The sequence below is a fragment of the Aphelocoma coerulescens genome, chromosome 21, assembly GCF_041296385.1.
Source record: "Aphelocoma coerulescens isolate FSJ_1873_10779 chromosome 21, UR_Acoe_1.0, whole genome shotgun sequence".
Taxonomy (NCBI): domain Eukaryota; kingdom Metazoa; phylum Chordata; class Aves; order Passeriformes; family Corvidae; genus Aphelocoma; species Aphelocoma coerulescens.
Genome location: NC_091034.1, coordinates 5,711,384 through 5,724,405, shown reverse-complemented (window position 1 = coordinate 5,724,405; position 13,022 = coordinate 5,711,384). Strand labels below are relative to the sequence as shown.

At 58.4% G+C, this 13,022-nt stretch overlaps 1 protein-coding gene across 1 annotated transcript in view; it reads right to left on the bottom strand.

Annotated features, from left to right (window-relative positions):
- Positions 1-893: 893 nt before the first annotated feature.
- MEGF6 (multiple EGF like domains 6) overlaps positions 894-13,022 on the bottom strand; it is a 36,947-nt gene continuing 24,818 nt past the window's right edge. Inside the window, exons 16-34 of the mRNA XM_069034830.1 lie at positions 11,951-12,082; positions 11,419-11,547; positions 10,426-10,557; positions 10,012-10,140; positions 9,336-9,464; positions 8,795-8,923; positions 8,393-8,521; positions 8,083-8,211; positions 6,700-6,828; positions 6,336-6,464; positions 5,618-5,749; positions 5,192-5,320; positions 4,484-4,612; positions 4,216-4,344; positions 3,929-4,057; positions 3,366-3,494; positions 3,151-3,279; positions 2,609-2,740; positions 894-2,018 (exon numbers count right to left, since the gene is read on the bottom strand). Coding sequence (XP_068890931.1) covers positions 1,951-2,018; positions 2,609-2,740; positions 3,151-3,279; positions 3,366-3,494; positions 3,929-4,057; positions 4,216-4,344; positions 4,484-4,612; positions 5,192-5,320; positions 5,618-5,749; positions 6,336-6,464; positions 6,700-6,828; positions 8,083-8,211; positions 8,393-8,521; positions 8,795-8,923; positions 9,336-9,464; positions 10,012-10,140; positions 10,426-10,557; positions 11,419-11,547; positions 11,951-12,082 — 2,402 coding nt within the window. The 3' untranslated portion in view covers positions 894-1,950. The remainder of the gene's footprint in view (positions 2,019-2,608; positions 2,741-3,150; positions 3,280-3,365; positions 3,495-3,928; positions 4,058-4,215; positions 4,345-4,483; positions 4,613-5,191; positions 5,321-5,617; positions 5,750-6,335; positions 6,465-6,699; positions 6,829-8,082; positions 8,212-8,392; positions 8,522-8,794; positions 8,924-9,335; positions 9,465-10,011; positions 10,141-10,425; positions 10,558-11,418; positions 11,548-11,950; positions 12,083-13,022) is intronic.

Here is a 13,022-nt window from a genome sequence, read left to right as displayed (position 1 = left end):
CTCAGCCAGGCTTTCTGTTTCCTTCTCTTTAACTGTGGAGAAAGTAACATTTTTCATCAGTGCTAAATTAAAGAAGATCCAAAAAGAGATCAAGAAAAGAGGAAGCAAACAAACTGTATTACGAAATATGAACAGGAAAAGAACATTACATAAAAATACAGGTACAGGGTTGCTGCAGTCCCATGCTCAGACACATGGTTTGCTCCGAGCAGCTGCCAGGAGTCAGGGAGCTGCAGCTGGAATGGGACAGGATGGATCTATCCCCATGGTTAGGGCTGTTTCCATGTTCTCCTGGAGCAGGGCCATCGAGGCAGAGCATCTCCACTGGCCTCCTCCTCCTCCTCCTGTGCTGCTCCCAATCACTGGAACCTTCCTCCAGGGCCCCAGGAAGTTCAAGGCAGAGGGAAGCTGAGGGATGATTGTCTGGAGAATCGGCAGCAGCACTGACTGGGGTCATTTGGCACATGGACAAAATCTTCCTGCTCCCTGCTTATCCACCATCCAACCCCGACAACACGATTTTGGTCCTTCACTACATACTTATATTAACATGATTTCTTCACAAGAACGGTATCTAATGCAAAAAAAAATACTGTTAAGGAAGAAATAAAATAAGAAAGGAATTAGCCCCAAAATTACAAGTTATATACAGATTAAAATAAATTCCATCAGGAAAAGAAACAATCCTTTTATTATTTTCAGTTGGCCCCTGTGGGAATAATTTAAAGGCCAAGCGCCTGGGCAGGGCTGTGCTGCAGCCACTGGAGTGGGGATGGGATGGGGTGGGGTGGGATGGGGTGGGGTGGGGTGGGATGGGGTGGGGTGGGGTGGGATGGGATGGGATGGGATGGGATGGGATGGGATGGGATGGGATGGGATGGGATGGGATGGGATGGGGTGGGATGGGATGGGGTGGGATGGGATGGGATGGGAGGGGCCAGGGCTGTCCCTCTCCTCTGCAGAGCTGGGATTCCTCTGGCAGTGTCGGCTCTCAGGCTTTGCCTGCCCAAGAGCTTTGTGCAAACAAAGGGGGCCCTGGGCCCTGGCCAGGCCGATGTGGTGACATTGGAGTGGTGACATTCCCCGCTGCTGCAGGTGGCCAGCTCCTGGCTATGACTGGAACAGCAAACTCAGGGTTCAGGGCTGGGCGAGGACATTCCAGCTGGGATTTGCATCGACCAGATGTGCGAGAGCTTTGTCCACATCCACGCAGTGTCTCTGATTGCCACACTTGATTTAGGCTTCCTTTTTCTTGGAAAAAGTGACATGGGCAATGCCATGGGCTCACAAACTCCTGGCATGAAGAACAGACTCCAGGCCCCCACCAAGCTCATCCAGCACAGCGTGTGCTGTCAGCAAGGAGGCACCAGCTCTGCAGCTGAGTGCTGAAGCCCAGCATGTCTTCCCCTGGCAAACAGTCATTTACAGTAAAACACCATGGAAAATTCAAATTTAAAAAAATAATTCAAGTGAAGTGGTGCATCCACAGGTGGCCCAGTCTCAGGAGAGCTGGGCACTGTCAGCCATCAGTCCTGACAGCACCGTGGTGCAGTTTCCCATAAATATTTATGCATGAATACCTGATTTGGACCATGATTGCAGCGCCCTCCCCAAGCCCAGCACCCAAAAATGAAGGCCAGCAATGTGTCACGAGCTGTCAAAGTCCACTGTCCCCTGGCCAGAACTGATCCCTTCTGAGCTGGTCCTCTGGTCTCTGGCCAAAGGCACGCACCGGTGTGGGCACACGTGTCCTCGCGGCCAGCCCGCGCTGGCACAGTGAACTGGTTATACTGGGCGCTTCGGCCTCGCTCAGACCACCCCAAAAGCAGCAGCTGGGGTTGCCAGGAGACGGGAGCTGCTCATGTGGCTCATAAATGAGTTCATTACAGGTCATTGGCTTCTTCAGGTGGCTGCTTGGTTAAACCCAGGGAGTGCTCCCCGGAGCAGGACCTACTTCTCCGCTGGCCAGAGCCCCTCCGGGGGTGGTGGTGGCCTGGTGGGTGGCAGGGACTGAGTGGCTGGAAGGGAAGACAGGACAGGTCAGTCCTCGCTGAGGACAGCCCTGCTGCAGGACTGACCCTTCACACCCTGCCCTGCTGGGGGGGCACAGCCTCCTCCCCATTCCCCTCCCCACTGGGAGCACTGGTTGCAGTCTCTGGGTTTAGGTCAGACCCTCCTGCCCCCCACCCCCCTGTCCAGCACCCACGGGGGTCACTCTGAGCCAACAGGTTCAGTCATGGTTTGGGCAGAAATGAGGAGTGTGGGGGTTCCGCTGCGGTTCCATGGGATCATTGTTCCGGCGTGCTCTTAAGAGGGTGGGATTTGTGCCCTGGCTTTACCAGGGGCACATTTGTGGCCAGGCTGCTAAACAGCTTTATTTCTGAGGCTTCATAAACCTCCCTCATGGCTGCAGCGACAGCAAACGGGTCAGACCAACCGAGGGGCTTGGCAAGAGGCAGGTGCTACCCTAAGTGACTGGACTGAGCTGATTTACTGCTCCCAAACCCAACCCCCGGGGCAGCACCCACAGCCCGAGCAGGGGTTCAGCACTCCTGCGGGTTCTGCTGTGGTTCTGCATTGGCTGCACTTGTCCCTGCCCTGCCCTCACCTTCCCGGCACGTGGGTCCCGTGTGGCCGTTCAGGCAGAGGCACTGCCCGTTCCTGGCGTTGCAGTAGGAGCTGCTGGGGGCACACTGGCAGGCCAGGCGGCAGTCGGGGCCGAACTGGGTGGGCCGGCAATCTGCAGAGGGTACAGAGCTGCTCAGGCTGTTGCCCGTGGCAGCAGCCAAGCAGGAATGCTCAGAGCTTTCCCGGGATGCTGCAGAGCCTGCGGTGGAGGCTGGGTGTGGGATAGGGCAGAGAGAGCTTTTTGCCGTGGTGACACGGGACGTCAGAACATCCCCAGGATGTTCCTTCAGCCTTCGATCCTCAGCCTTTCGGCCGTGTCAATCTGAACACGCGGGCTCTGGAGGCTGGGCGAGAATTTGCATTCAGAGCTCACTGCAAACAGGGGCCAGAGAGGAGAGGGCCACTGCCCCTCTCGCTCTATGAGGTGACACACACCAGAAAAAAGCCCTTTCCAGCTTCCTGGGAGCAAAATTCCCCTCGCACAGCCCCCTTCCTCGGCCGCCCAGCTGTGGCTCAGCTCACCTGCAGCACACGTGGGGCCGGTTTTGCCCGGGGGGCACAGGCAGCGCCCCGTGGCCGGGTCGCAGGGGACATCGCTGGGGCAGTCACAGAGCCGCTGGCAGCCCTCGCCGTAGGTGCCTTCCTTGCAGCCTGTGTGAGACATGGAACAAACACATCCCCCGCACTCGTGCCCGCCCCTCGGGATCCGCCGGGAAGGGGACGAGGCTGGGCGGTACCTGTGTGACAGCGCTCGCCCCGCAGCCCAGGGGGACACCGGCAGCGCCCGGTGGCGGGGTCACAGCCGGCGCCGTGCTCGCAGTCGCAGCGCTCCCGGCAGCCCGCTCCGTGGAAACCCGGGGGACAGCCTGGGACGGGAACAGCTCGTTAGAGCGTGGGTGGGTGCGAGTCCGCAGCAGCGCCTCGGTCAGCCCAGCAGGGAGAAGCAGCGAGCCTTTCTGCCCGAGAAGTGCCCAGGCGAGCGACGTCGCGGTGGCAGAGCCCCGCGTTCAGCTGCCGAGCACCATGCGCGGCTGCACGGCATTTGCTCGGTAGCCAGCCCCTGCGGGCAGTGTGCGCCTTGGGAGGGCACCGCGGTGGCCGTGGGGTCACGCAGAGATCAGGAATCGCCCCTCTGCCCCTGCCGCCTGGGAAGGGCTCGCTGTGAACCACTGGGAAAGGGAGAGCCCCGCGGTGTGTGGCACTGGTGTCACACCCGTGTCCTGCGGTCCTGCTCTCCGGGACGAGCTTTAGAAACCGCGCCCCGCCCCAAGCCGAGGGTGTCCCCGCCGCCAGCACTCACTGTGTTCGCACAGGGGCCCGTAGTGGCCCGCGGGACAGCGGCAGGTCCCCGTGGCCGGGTCGCAGCTGGCGTTGTGCAGGCAGGAGCAGCGCAGCTGGCAGGCGGCACCGAACCATCCCGGAGGGCATTCTGCGGGCGAGAGGGAGCGGCAGAGCTGCTCAGCAGCCCCACACCTGCGCTTCAGAGGGCTGCGGTGAGGCACGGGTGGCACAACAGAAACTGGACCCAGTATGTGAGCTCCACAGTTACTGGGTCGGTGCAGGACAATCCATCCGGACCAGGGTTACCTAATTCGCAGGATTTCCCCGTCCAGCCCGGCGCACACGAGCAGGAGCCGTCGGCGGCGTCACAGAGCCCCCCGTTGTGGCAGGAGCAGGGCTGCTGGCAGCCCACCCCGTACCGGTGCTTCTCACAACCTGCGGGGGCAGAGGCAGCGGTGGTGGGCACAGGCACCGCGAGCAGAGATCTCGGGGCAGGGAAATGAGTTCCTGCTCAGGACCTTTCCCAACCCACTGCCTGACAGTCCTGATGCACAACCCCACGGTCCCTACTTGCCTTGCTCACACGTGCGGCCAGCTCTGCCTGGAGGGCACACACAGTCTCCGGTGACGGGGTCACAGGGAACACCGGCCCCGCAGGAGCACAGCCCTGCACAGTCCTGGCCGTAGCGGCCAGCGGGGCATCCTGATGGGAGGAAAACCTCGGTCACGCCAAAGCAGGGCTGGGGAGGTGGGAGGTGGGAGAGGGAAAGCTTTGCAGAGCGCTGGAGCTGAGCGATGGGAGGCAGAAGGAGCCTCCAGCCCTGCACTGCTGTATCACGGAACCATGGAATGGTTTGGATTAGAAGAGACCTTAAAGATCATCTGTTTCCAACCCCCTGCCATGGGCAGGGACACCTTCCACTAAGCCAGGTTGCTCCAAGCCCTGCCCAGCCATGCCCGTGTACAGCGAGGGCACGGTGTGTCAGGAGAAATCACTTTATCATAAAATAAACGGAGCAGGGAAATGTTTCCGTGGCTAGGGCAGACAGCAAAAACCATCAGCTGCAGGGTCATTCCCTGGGACACAGCAGGAGGGCCCTGCTGCCAGCACAGGTGCTGAAGGGACCCAAGGAGCTTTTCTCAGGAGTCGGTCCCTGGTCCGCTGCTCATCCCCACAGGGTCAGCAGCCCTTCTGTGGGCAGGATCTGCATCTCCCACCCCTCACCTCCCCCTGAGGAGGCTCCCCTGCTTTCCCACCCCCTCTGGCTGAGCCAGGGCTCACCGATGCCGCAGTCAGCGCCGATGAAGCCTGCCGGGCAGTGGCACATCCCCGTGGCAGTGTCACACTGGCCCCCGTTCTTGCACTGGCACGGCCTCTCGCAGTCACGGCCGTACCACCCCGGGGAGCACTCTGAGGGGGCAACAGACAGCAGCCTCAGTGCCCAAAAATAAGAGCATAAGGTCCAGACACCCCGAGAAAATCCACCAGGTGGGTTTGCGTGGGTGTTTCACCAGGGAGGAGGCAGAGAGCTCTGCTGGGAGCGGGTCTGTGCCAGGCTGGCACCAGCCGAGGAGTTCTGATCCGCTCTGTCACACAGAGCAGCCCCAAAGCACCCAGAACTCGAGCCACACACCTCCCTCACAGCACCGGGATTTCAGCATGGGACAGCCTGCAAAGGGGATGCAGCGGGACCAGAGCAGGACTCACCCAGCTGGCAGGTGGGACCGTGGAAGCCGGGGGGGCAGACACAGGCCCCGGTGACAGGGTGACACTCCTGGGTGGCTCCGGCGCACTGGCAGATCTGAGCACAGCCCTCCCCGAAGGTCCCGGGCAGGCAGGCTGTGAGGAGACACGGCACCAAGGTGGCTCAGGAGCCATCCCACCCCTCTTTGCAAGGCTTTTTTATTCCCTTTTTAATTTTAGCCAGGATTTAGAGAGGCTTTTAAGGCAGTAAAAGTTCTCCGTCACCCAAAAAGCAAAGCGACCCACATGCAAAAGGTTCCTTCACTCCAGGAAATACTTGGATTGAAAGGAAAAGCAACTACTTAAAGGCATTAGGTGCCTTTTGCTATGTCAGCCCCACCTGCCCTCACATTTCTGCAAGAGATGGCAAATCCAGCACTGTCCTCTGCGTGAGGAATGTGCTCACACACCTCTGTCTCTTCCAGGCTTGCTCTTACCCACAGGAGCTCATTTTAATAGTGATTTATTGCTAATCCTCTGGATAAATACCCAGCTCTGATTTCCCACTTGGCTCCCTCTGCCCCGCTAACATTCCGCAGGCATGTGCCCAGCTGCCAGACTGGGAGTCGCTCCTTGGCACAGCTCTGCTCTTGGGCTGGTTTCCCTTGTTTATCTTTTTTTTTTTTTCCCCCTTCTATTTTCTGTAGGAATTGCTTGACCCCTCACATTCCCATCTCCGTACATTTTTCACATCCAGAGCCGGTCAGTCCCGGCGGGCAGCCGCACTGGCCGCTGACATGGTGGCAGGGCACTCCCAAGGGACAGGCACAGCGGCTGGCACAGTTCTTCCCAAAGAAGCCTGGCAGGCAGGCTGTGGGAAAACAAACAACGGGATGTGAGTCTCCTGCCTGGATTTTAAGTTAATGTTAATGCCTGGAAGGCATCAGAACCCGAGGGGCTCCTGCCCCGGTACCAAGCCAGCACAACAGCCTCAAAATATATTGCCACAGCTTGTAATTCTCATTAAAAATGAAGCTCCCCTCCTTCCCAGGCTCTGGAGCATCTGCTGTTTCCCTGGATTTCCCTTACCCAGGCGTGTTCCTCACCCTTCTCGCAGCGCCGGCCCCTCCAGCCACGGGGGCAATCACAAGCACCAGTGACATGGTGGCACGAGACGTTGTCCCCACAGTCACAGAGCTCCTCACAGCGTGCCCCAAACAGCCCCTCCGGACAAGCTTCAGGGATGAAAACACAGGAGAGAGCACAAAAAAGGTGACTTTTTGGGGCTTTTTCCCAGTAGTTCCACAGCTGACCGGGCCTGTCCCTTGTGCACACAGGCAGCCTGAAATACAGCCCTGGGGAGCTGATAGGACCCTAGCCTGTTCTTTTTAAAAAGAAAAACAACATAATTTCGACCTTTTGGGTGGGTTTCTTCATTAATTTGTATTGAAAGAATTTATAGAAGTGCTTAGCACTGCCTGGTGCTGCTGAGGCTGCGTGTGGGGCTCTGGGAGCCTGTGACGATGCTGGGAGGGGACACTGTGCCTCGGGATGCAGCAGGACCCAGCAAGGTGATTCGTGTGGCCAAGCCTCAGCTGCCAGCTGATTTACAGCCTCCTGAAGGGAAGAGCATTCCCAGCAGGGAACCTGAGAGCGGCTGGTGGCAGCTGAGGCTCCAGTGGCAGCTCCCTTGTGCCAGACTTCAGCTGGCAAGTGCTGCCACTGGACTTTACGCCCTGATTTAAGGATGTGCCAGGCTGGGGTGTCATGACCCCAGAAGGGAAGAAGCTTGTGGATCTCTGCTTGGTGTGCTGATGTGTGAGGAGGTCCCTGTCGTTGCTCTGAAGGCCAAGAGCCTTTCCAACCCTTCCTCATGGACAGGGTGTGTCACAGCTAAGGACACAGCAGACACAGAGCCACCAGGGGACAGATGGCGTGGCTTGCTGGGGCTTGGGAGCAAAGCCAGGCCCCGAGGGTCAGTGTGATACAAGGACACACAGGAGGAAGAATGGAAAGGGGATGGTTCTTCTGTTACCTGCTGTGGCAGAGGAAGATCCTCCCCTGGCATTTTGGTTTCACCTTGCAGGGTTGCCATCCTGTCCCCATCCCTGCCTGGGGCCTGTAGCTCTGCACTGATGCCTGCGGATCTGTGCCTTTGGGAATCCATCCCCCTCCCACCAGCACTGCCACAGGCTGCTCTGGGTGTGCACCAGCACTTTCAGGACAGCCCTCAGAGGACAGGAACCAGATGGGGTTGGAACTGGATGATCCCTAAGGTCCCTTCTCACCCAAACCCCTCTTGGGATTCAATGGAAGGAGAATGCGCAGCAATGGGCAGAACCGGGGCACAGCCAAACCCACGGACCTGCCAGCTCCCTGCTGGGCCAAAATCTGAATTTTATGTCTTTTCTTAAGCCCTCAGAGCCTCCCTGTGCAGCACCAGGTGCTGCCAGAGCCATCGATGCCCAGACCCCCCGTGCCCCACTTACATCTCTCGCACTTGTCGCCGGTCCAGCCGGGCTGGCAGAAGCAGTGCCCTGTCCGGCGGTCACAGAGCCCCCCGTGCTGGCACTCGCAGCGCTGCTGGCAGTCCAGGCCGTGCTGCCCCTGGGCACAGGCTGGCAGGGGCACAGGGTGAGACACTGCCCCAGCTCCCACCCTCCCAGCTCCCACCGCCCCACACGCGCAGGAAGGACCGTGCACCCCAACCCCTCGCACGTCACCTCCGACCTTCAGAGGGAAGCCACTCCAAACCAGGACCTGTTTGCCCCAGAGCCATTTCCCCAGCTGTTTCCTCACCCAGCTCGCAGGCCAGCCCGGTCCAGCCCGCGGGGCAAGCACAGGCCCCCGTGGCTGGGTCACAGGTGCCGCCGTGCTGGCAGAGGCAGCGCTGCTGGCAGTTCTTCCCGTAAAAACCCACTGGGCAGGCTGAGGGAGAAGCAGAACAAACATCCCAGTCAGGACACAGCTCTGGAGGCTTGTGCCATGCTGCCAGAGCCGTGGGTGGGTGGTCTGATACAGAGCAACACTGATTTTGATGCAAGAGGAGCCAGTGACCCCCCCCAAGGCTGCTCAGCTGCCCACAAAATGACTTTTGGTATTTCACCCACTTGGGTAAGAGGCAGCAGCATTCCGCCCACCCCGAGGAATGCCTTCCTTCCTGAGCTGGCAGGGGAGGCAGGCTGGGCTGGGAAGGGTTACCTTGCTGGCAGGTGGGTCCCGTCCACCCCTCTGAGCAGAGGCAGCGGCCGCTGATGTGGCTGCAAGAGGCGTTGTTGAAGCAGTGGCAGGTCTGGCTGCAGTCCTGGCCGTACCTGTTCTCCTGGCACGCTGCAGGGGAGCAGAGCAGGCAGGAATGGTGGGCAGGGGGTGGGAATTACAGCAGCCAGGCTCCTACCAACCATCCCAGGGGCTGGGAGAGGACCTGATGCTGGTGCTTGGCTGCTGTGTGAGGTGGTTTTGTCATGTTACAGGGAAGTAATGCGTCCTACAGGCCAGACATCTGAACACAGACACTGTCATCACTACCTATTTGGAAGGAGTTTTTTCCTCATTGCATCCAACCACAACATGCTCAGGCAGAGCCCCCCACTCTGAATTCAAATTAAATTCCACACAGGGAAAATCACAAGTGGGGAACAGCCAACCCAAACCTCCGTATCCTATGACCTGGCAGCAGAGACAGCCCTGGCTCCAGAGTGCCCGTGGAGGGCAGGGTGGGCACCTGGGCACAGACACCTACCCTGGGCACAGCGGGGGCCGGTCCAGCCGGGGGGACACTGGCACTGTCCCGTCACAGGGTCACAGTGGGCACCATTCAGGCAGTCACAGGCTTGCCGACACTCCAGTCCATAAAATCCGTCAGGGCAGGCTGTGGAAAACAAAGGAGAAATCCACAGGAAATGCAGAGCTGCAGCCCTCCCAGTGGGAAAAGGGGCCCCTTGGTGGCCTTTGTGGCCGACGTGAGGCTGCACTGGTGTGACAGCCACTGCTAAGGGCAGCACATATTAGATGTGAGTCCACTGTGGACATTTCAGGTACAGGAGAGGGCAGTGGTGGATCAGGAGAGTGATGGCATGAGGTTCCTGACCATGGAGAGGCTGCTGGGGGAGCCAGATCCCTGCATCCAGAGGCCCCTCCAAGAGGCTGCTCCAAGACCCTGTGTGCAACATGTACACCCTCGGGTGACCGCACCAGCTGTACAACCACGGGGTCACCTATTATTTACATTTTCATAGTCTTTTTTTGTTTCCCTAGACCTTTTCCCTCCAGAAATAAAACCAGAGACAGCAGCTTGCAGACTTGTTCTCCCCATGACCATCCTGAGGGATTCTCTTTGCTGTAACAGGAGAGCAAAGTCAGACAGGGAGCACGAACTGTCTGGGATGGAGCCCTGGTCCCCAGGTTGAGGTACTCACCGTGCTCACAGAAGGTTCCCCGCCAGCCCGGGCCGCAGGTACAGGCCCCGCTGACGTGGTCACAGGTTGCTCCGTTGTCACACTGACACTGGTGCCGACAGCTCAGCCCAAACCACCCCTCTGGGCACTCTGCAAGAAACGAGACTGAGGAGCCTGTCCTCTCCCGGGTCCAGGGAAGCTATCCTAAGGCAGGGGCTCGGACTCTGAATGGAATAAAAATACCTGGCAGCTTCTTTTTTGATAACAGCCAGCGGGTTCCAATCTGCCCCTAACAGGTGTGTACCCACATCACCCAGCCACCCTGGGGACAGGACCAGCACCCCAGCCAGGGAAGGGGACTGGGCTGGCCCGGTGCCTGGAACACCTGCAGCCCCTGCTGGGTGTAAGGGCAGGCAGGGCAGGGGCAGCACTCACTCTGCTCGCAGTGGCTGCCCGTGTAGCCGGCCTCGCACAGGCACTGCCCGCTCTCGGCGCTGCAGCTGCCGTCGCTGTTGCTGCAGTTGCAGGCGTGGGCACAGTCGGGGCCCCAGCGGCCCAGGTCACAGGCTGGAAAAACACAGCAGGAGCCCGTCACTGGTGTGTACCTGTCCTGGGTTGAGGTGTATTCTATTCCCATCCTCATGAGCTGTGGAAATCAGGTGGGGCAGTGTTTCCTTGCCTCCTCCCCCCAGACTATCTTGCTGTTAATGGCCCATCATTGTCCTGCTGCATGAGTCAGAGATAACTCCCTCCGGACTATCTTCTGTTAATGACTCCCAGATAACTCCCTCCGGACTATCTTCTGTTAATGAGCCTAATCAACGCCTGGCCTCATGACTCATTACCCCATTGTGAGATGCTCCACCCAGAGGGAGGAACCAAGCATCCCATCGTGGATATAATTTGGGACTCTGAACACCAGAGACAACCTTTCCACTGGATTTCCAAAGGACAGGAGCTACACAGCCGCCACTGGACTTTCTGAGGAAGAGCAGACCCCTTCTACTACAGGATCACCACTTCAGAGGACTGTTACCACCACCCTGCCTAACAGGGACTCAGGTTGTATCTTGACTCTGTCAGTGTTTTCTTTTACTTTCTTTTCCTTTTCTTTAATTTCCATTAAATTGTTCTTCTGACTTGGTGCCTCCCACTGGTTTGTTTTCAAACTAGCACAGTACCCGAGAGCATGGCATGGGCACAGTCTTTGCCAGCAGTCACAACGTCCCTCGGGCACAGGGACAAGCACGGCTGCAGAAAGGCCAGTGGCACTGCCAGCACTGGGCAGACAGCAGAGAAACCAAAAGGATTTCAGAGAGATTCCCTGGCAGAGGCACGGCATGCAGATGAGAATGGAGCGATGGCAGCATAGCTTGGCACTGATCAGAGTGGCCCAGGAGGGAAGGGGACAGAGCACGGGTGCCGTACCTCGCTGGCAGTGGTGCCCCGTCCAGCCGGGCGGGCAGCGGCACATCCCGGTCACCGGATGGCAATGTCCCTCGTTCCCACAGCTGCAGCTCAGCTGGCAGCTGGAGCCGAACCAGCCGGGTGGACACACTGCCAAGGGAAACAGGGAGGGACTGCAGGTGGCTGCTGGAACCTCGGCCCTCGGCAGAGCCACTGGATCCTGCGGTGCTTGGGCTGAGCCACGAGCACTGCCACAGCTCTGACACCCCGAGTGCAGGTGCTGAGCAGGATGAGGGGCTCAGCGTTTTGCCTCCCTTTCTGCTGCTGCAGAAGTTACCACTGTGGAGAGGGGACTAGAGGGACTTTGAAGTCTCCACCCTGCACCCCAACGAGTGAGGGAACAGAGATGTGCACAGTGCTACAGTGCTCAGCCTGCCCTGCTGAGCGTGGCAGTGCCTGTCAGTCACTGGATGCTCCAGGTCAGCAGAAATGCCCCCCATTCCAGCTGGAAATGGACATTCCAGCTGAGGGACCCACCCCAGCCCACACTCACCATCCTGGCAGCGCTGGCCGGTGTAGCCGGGCGGGCACAGACAGGCTCCGGTGGCAGGGTCACAGCTGGCATTGTTGGCACAGTCAGGGCAGATCTCCTGGCAGCCCGGTCCCCAGAGACCCTCAGGGCAAGCTGGAGCGTGAGCAGAGAGAGAACACACAGCACCGGGATCAGAGCCCAGGTGGCAGAGGGAAATGTCTGCCCTTTTGGGCTCCCTCTTGCCGTCATTGCTGTGCTCCTGCAAGACGTGGACTTTTGTTCGCAGCACGTGGCCACCAGCGAGCACAGCACGGCCGTGCCTGTTCCACAAGCAGCGTGCGAGCCCTCTGTCAGCGCTATTCTGAGCTCGCTCCAGGATTTTCATGCCAATTTTGGATTTGCATCCACTTGCAGGGAGCTCCAAGGGCTCCTCAGTGGGAAATGGTGCTGCTGGCACAGGGACTCCGCAGCTGCCGTCACACCACGGACAGCACATCAGTCACTGCTCCAGGACCCGCTGTGAGTCGCAAAGGAGGAGCAAAAGGCTAAGAACTGCTAAAACTAGGGCAAGAATCCTTCTCCAACTGGTCCAACTGCTCCAGGGCCTGGAAAAAAGGCAGCTTGAAATGTATGGTAAGCACTGTGCACACGTAGTTTCGTTGCTCAGCCAAACTCTTAGGAGAGGGACATCTCTATGTGACTAACACCTTCCAGCTGCTGCAATTCTGCAGAATCATGCAAAAGCTTTTCATTTCGGACTCCAGTTTTGCAGCAGTTAAAGAGTAATCTGGTGAAGGCAATTAAAAATACGCATGGATAAAGAAAGTTTCCTCTCCTACATTAAGGACTACAACAACCAAAAACATCTCTTCATCTTTTTCACCGTGTGTGTTTGCTCGTGCTTCCCTCAGCCTCGACAGCAGAGCAGGGCTGTGGTTTAGGACTCACCATCAAAAGCTGCAATTTTTTCTAATTTTCCACTAAGATGATTCTAATTGCACTGGGTGTTTTTAAACTGAATTTCAGCAAAAGAAAAGTTAACGGCTCTACACCTGAATCCCTCTCTCTGTACCTAAATCCCTCTCTCAACGCG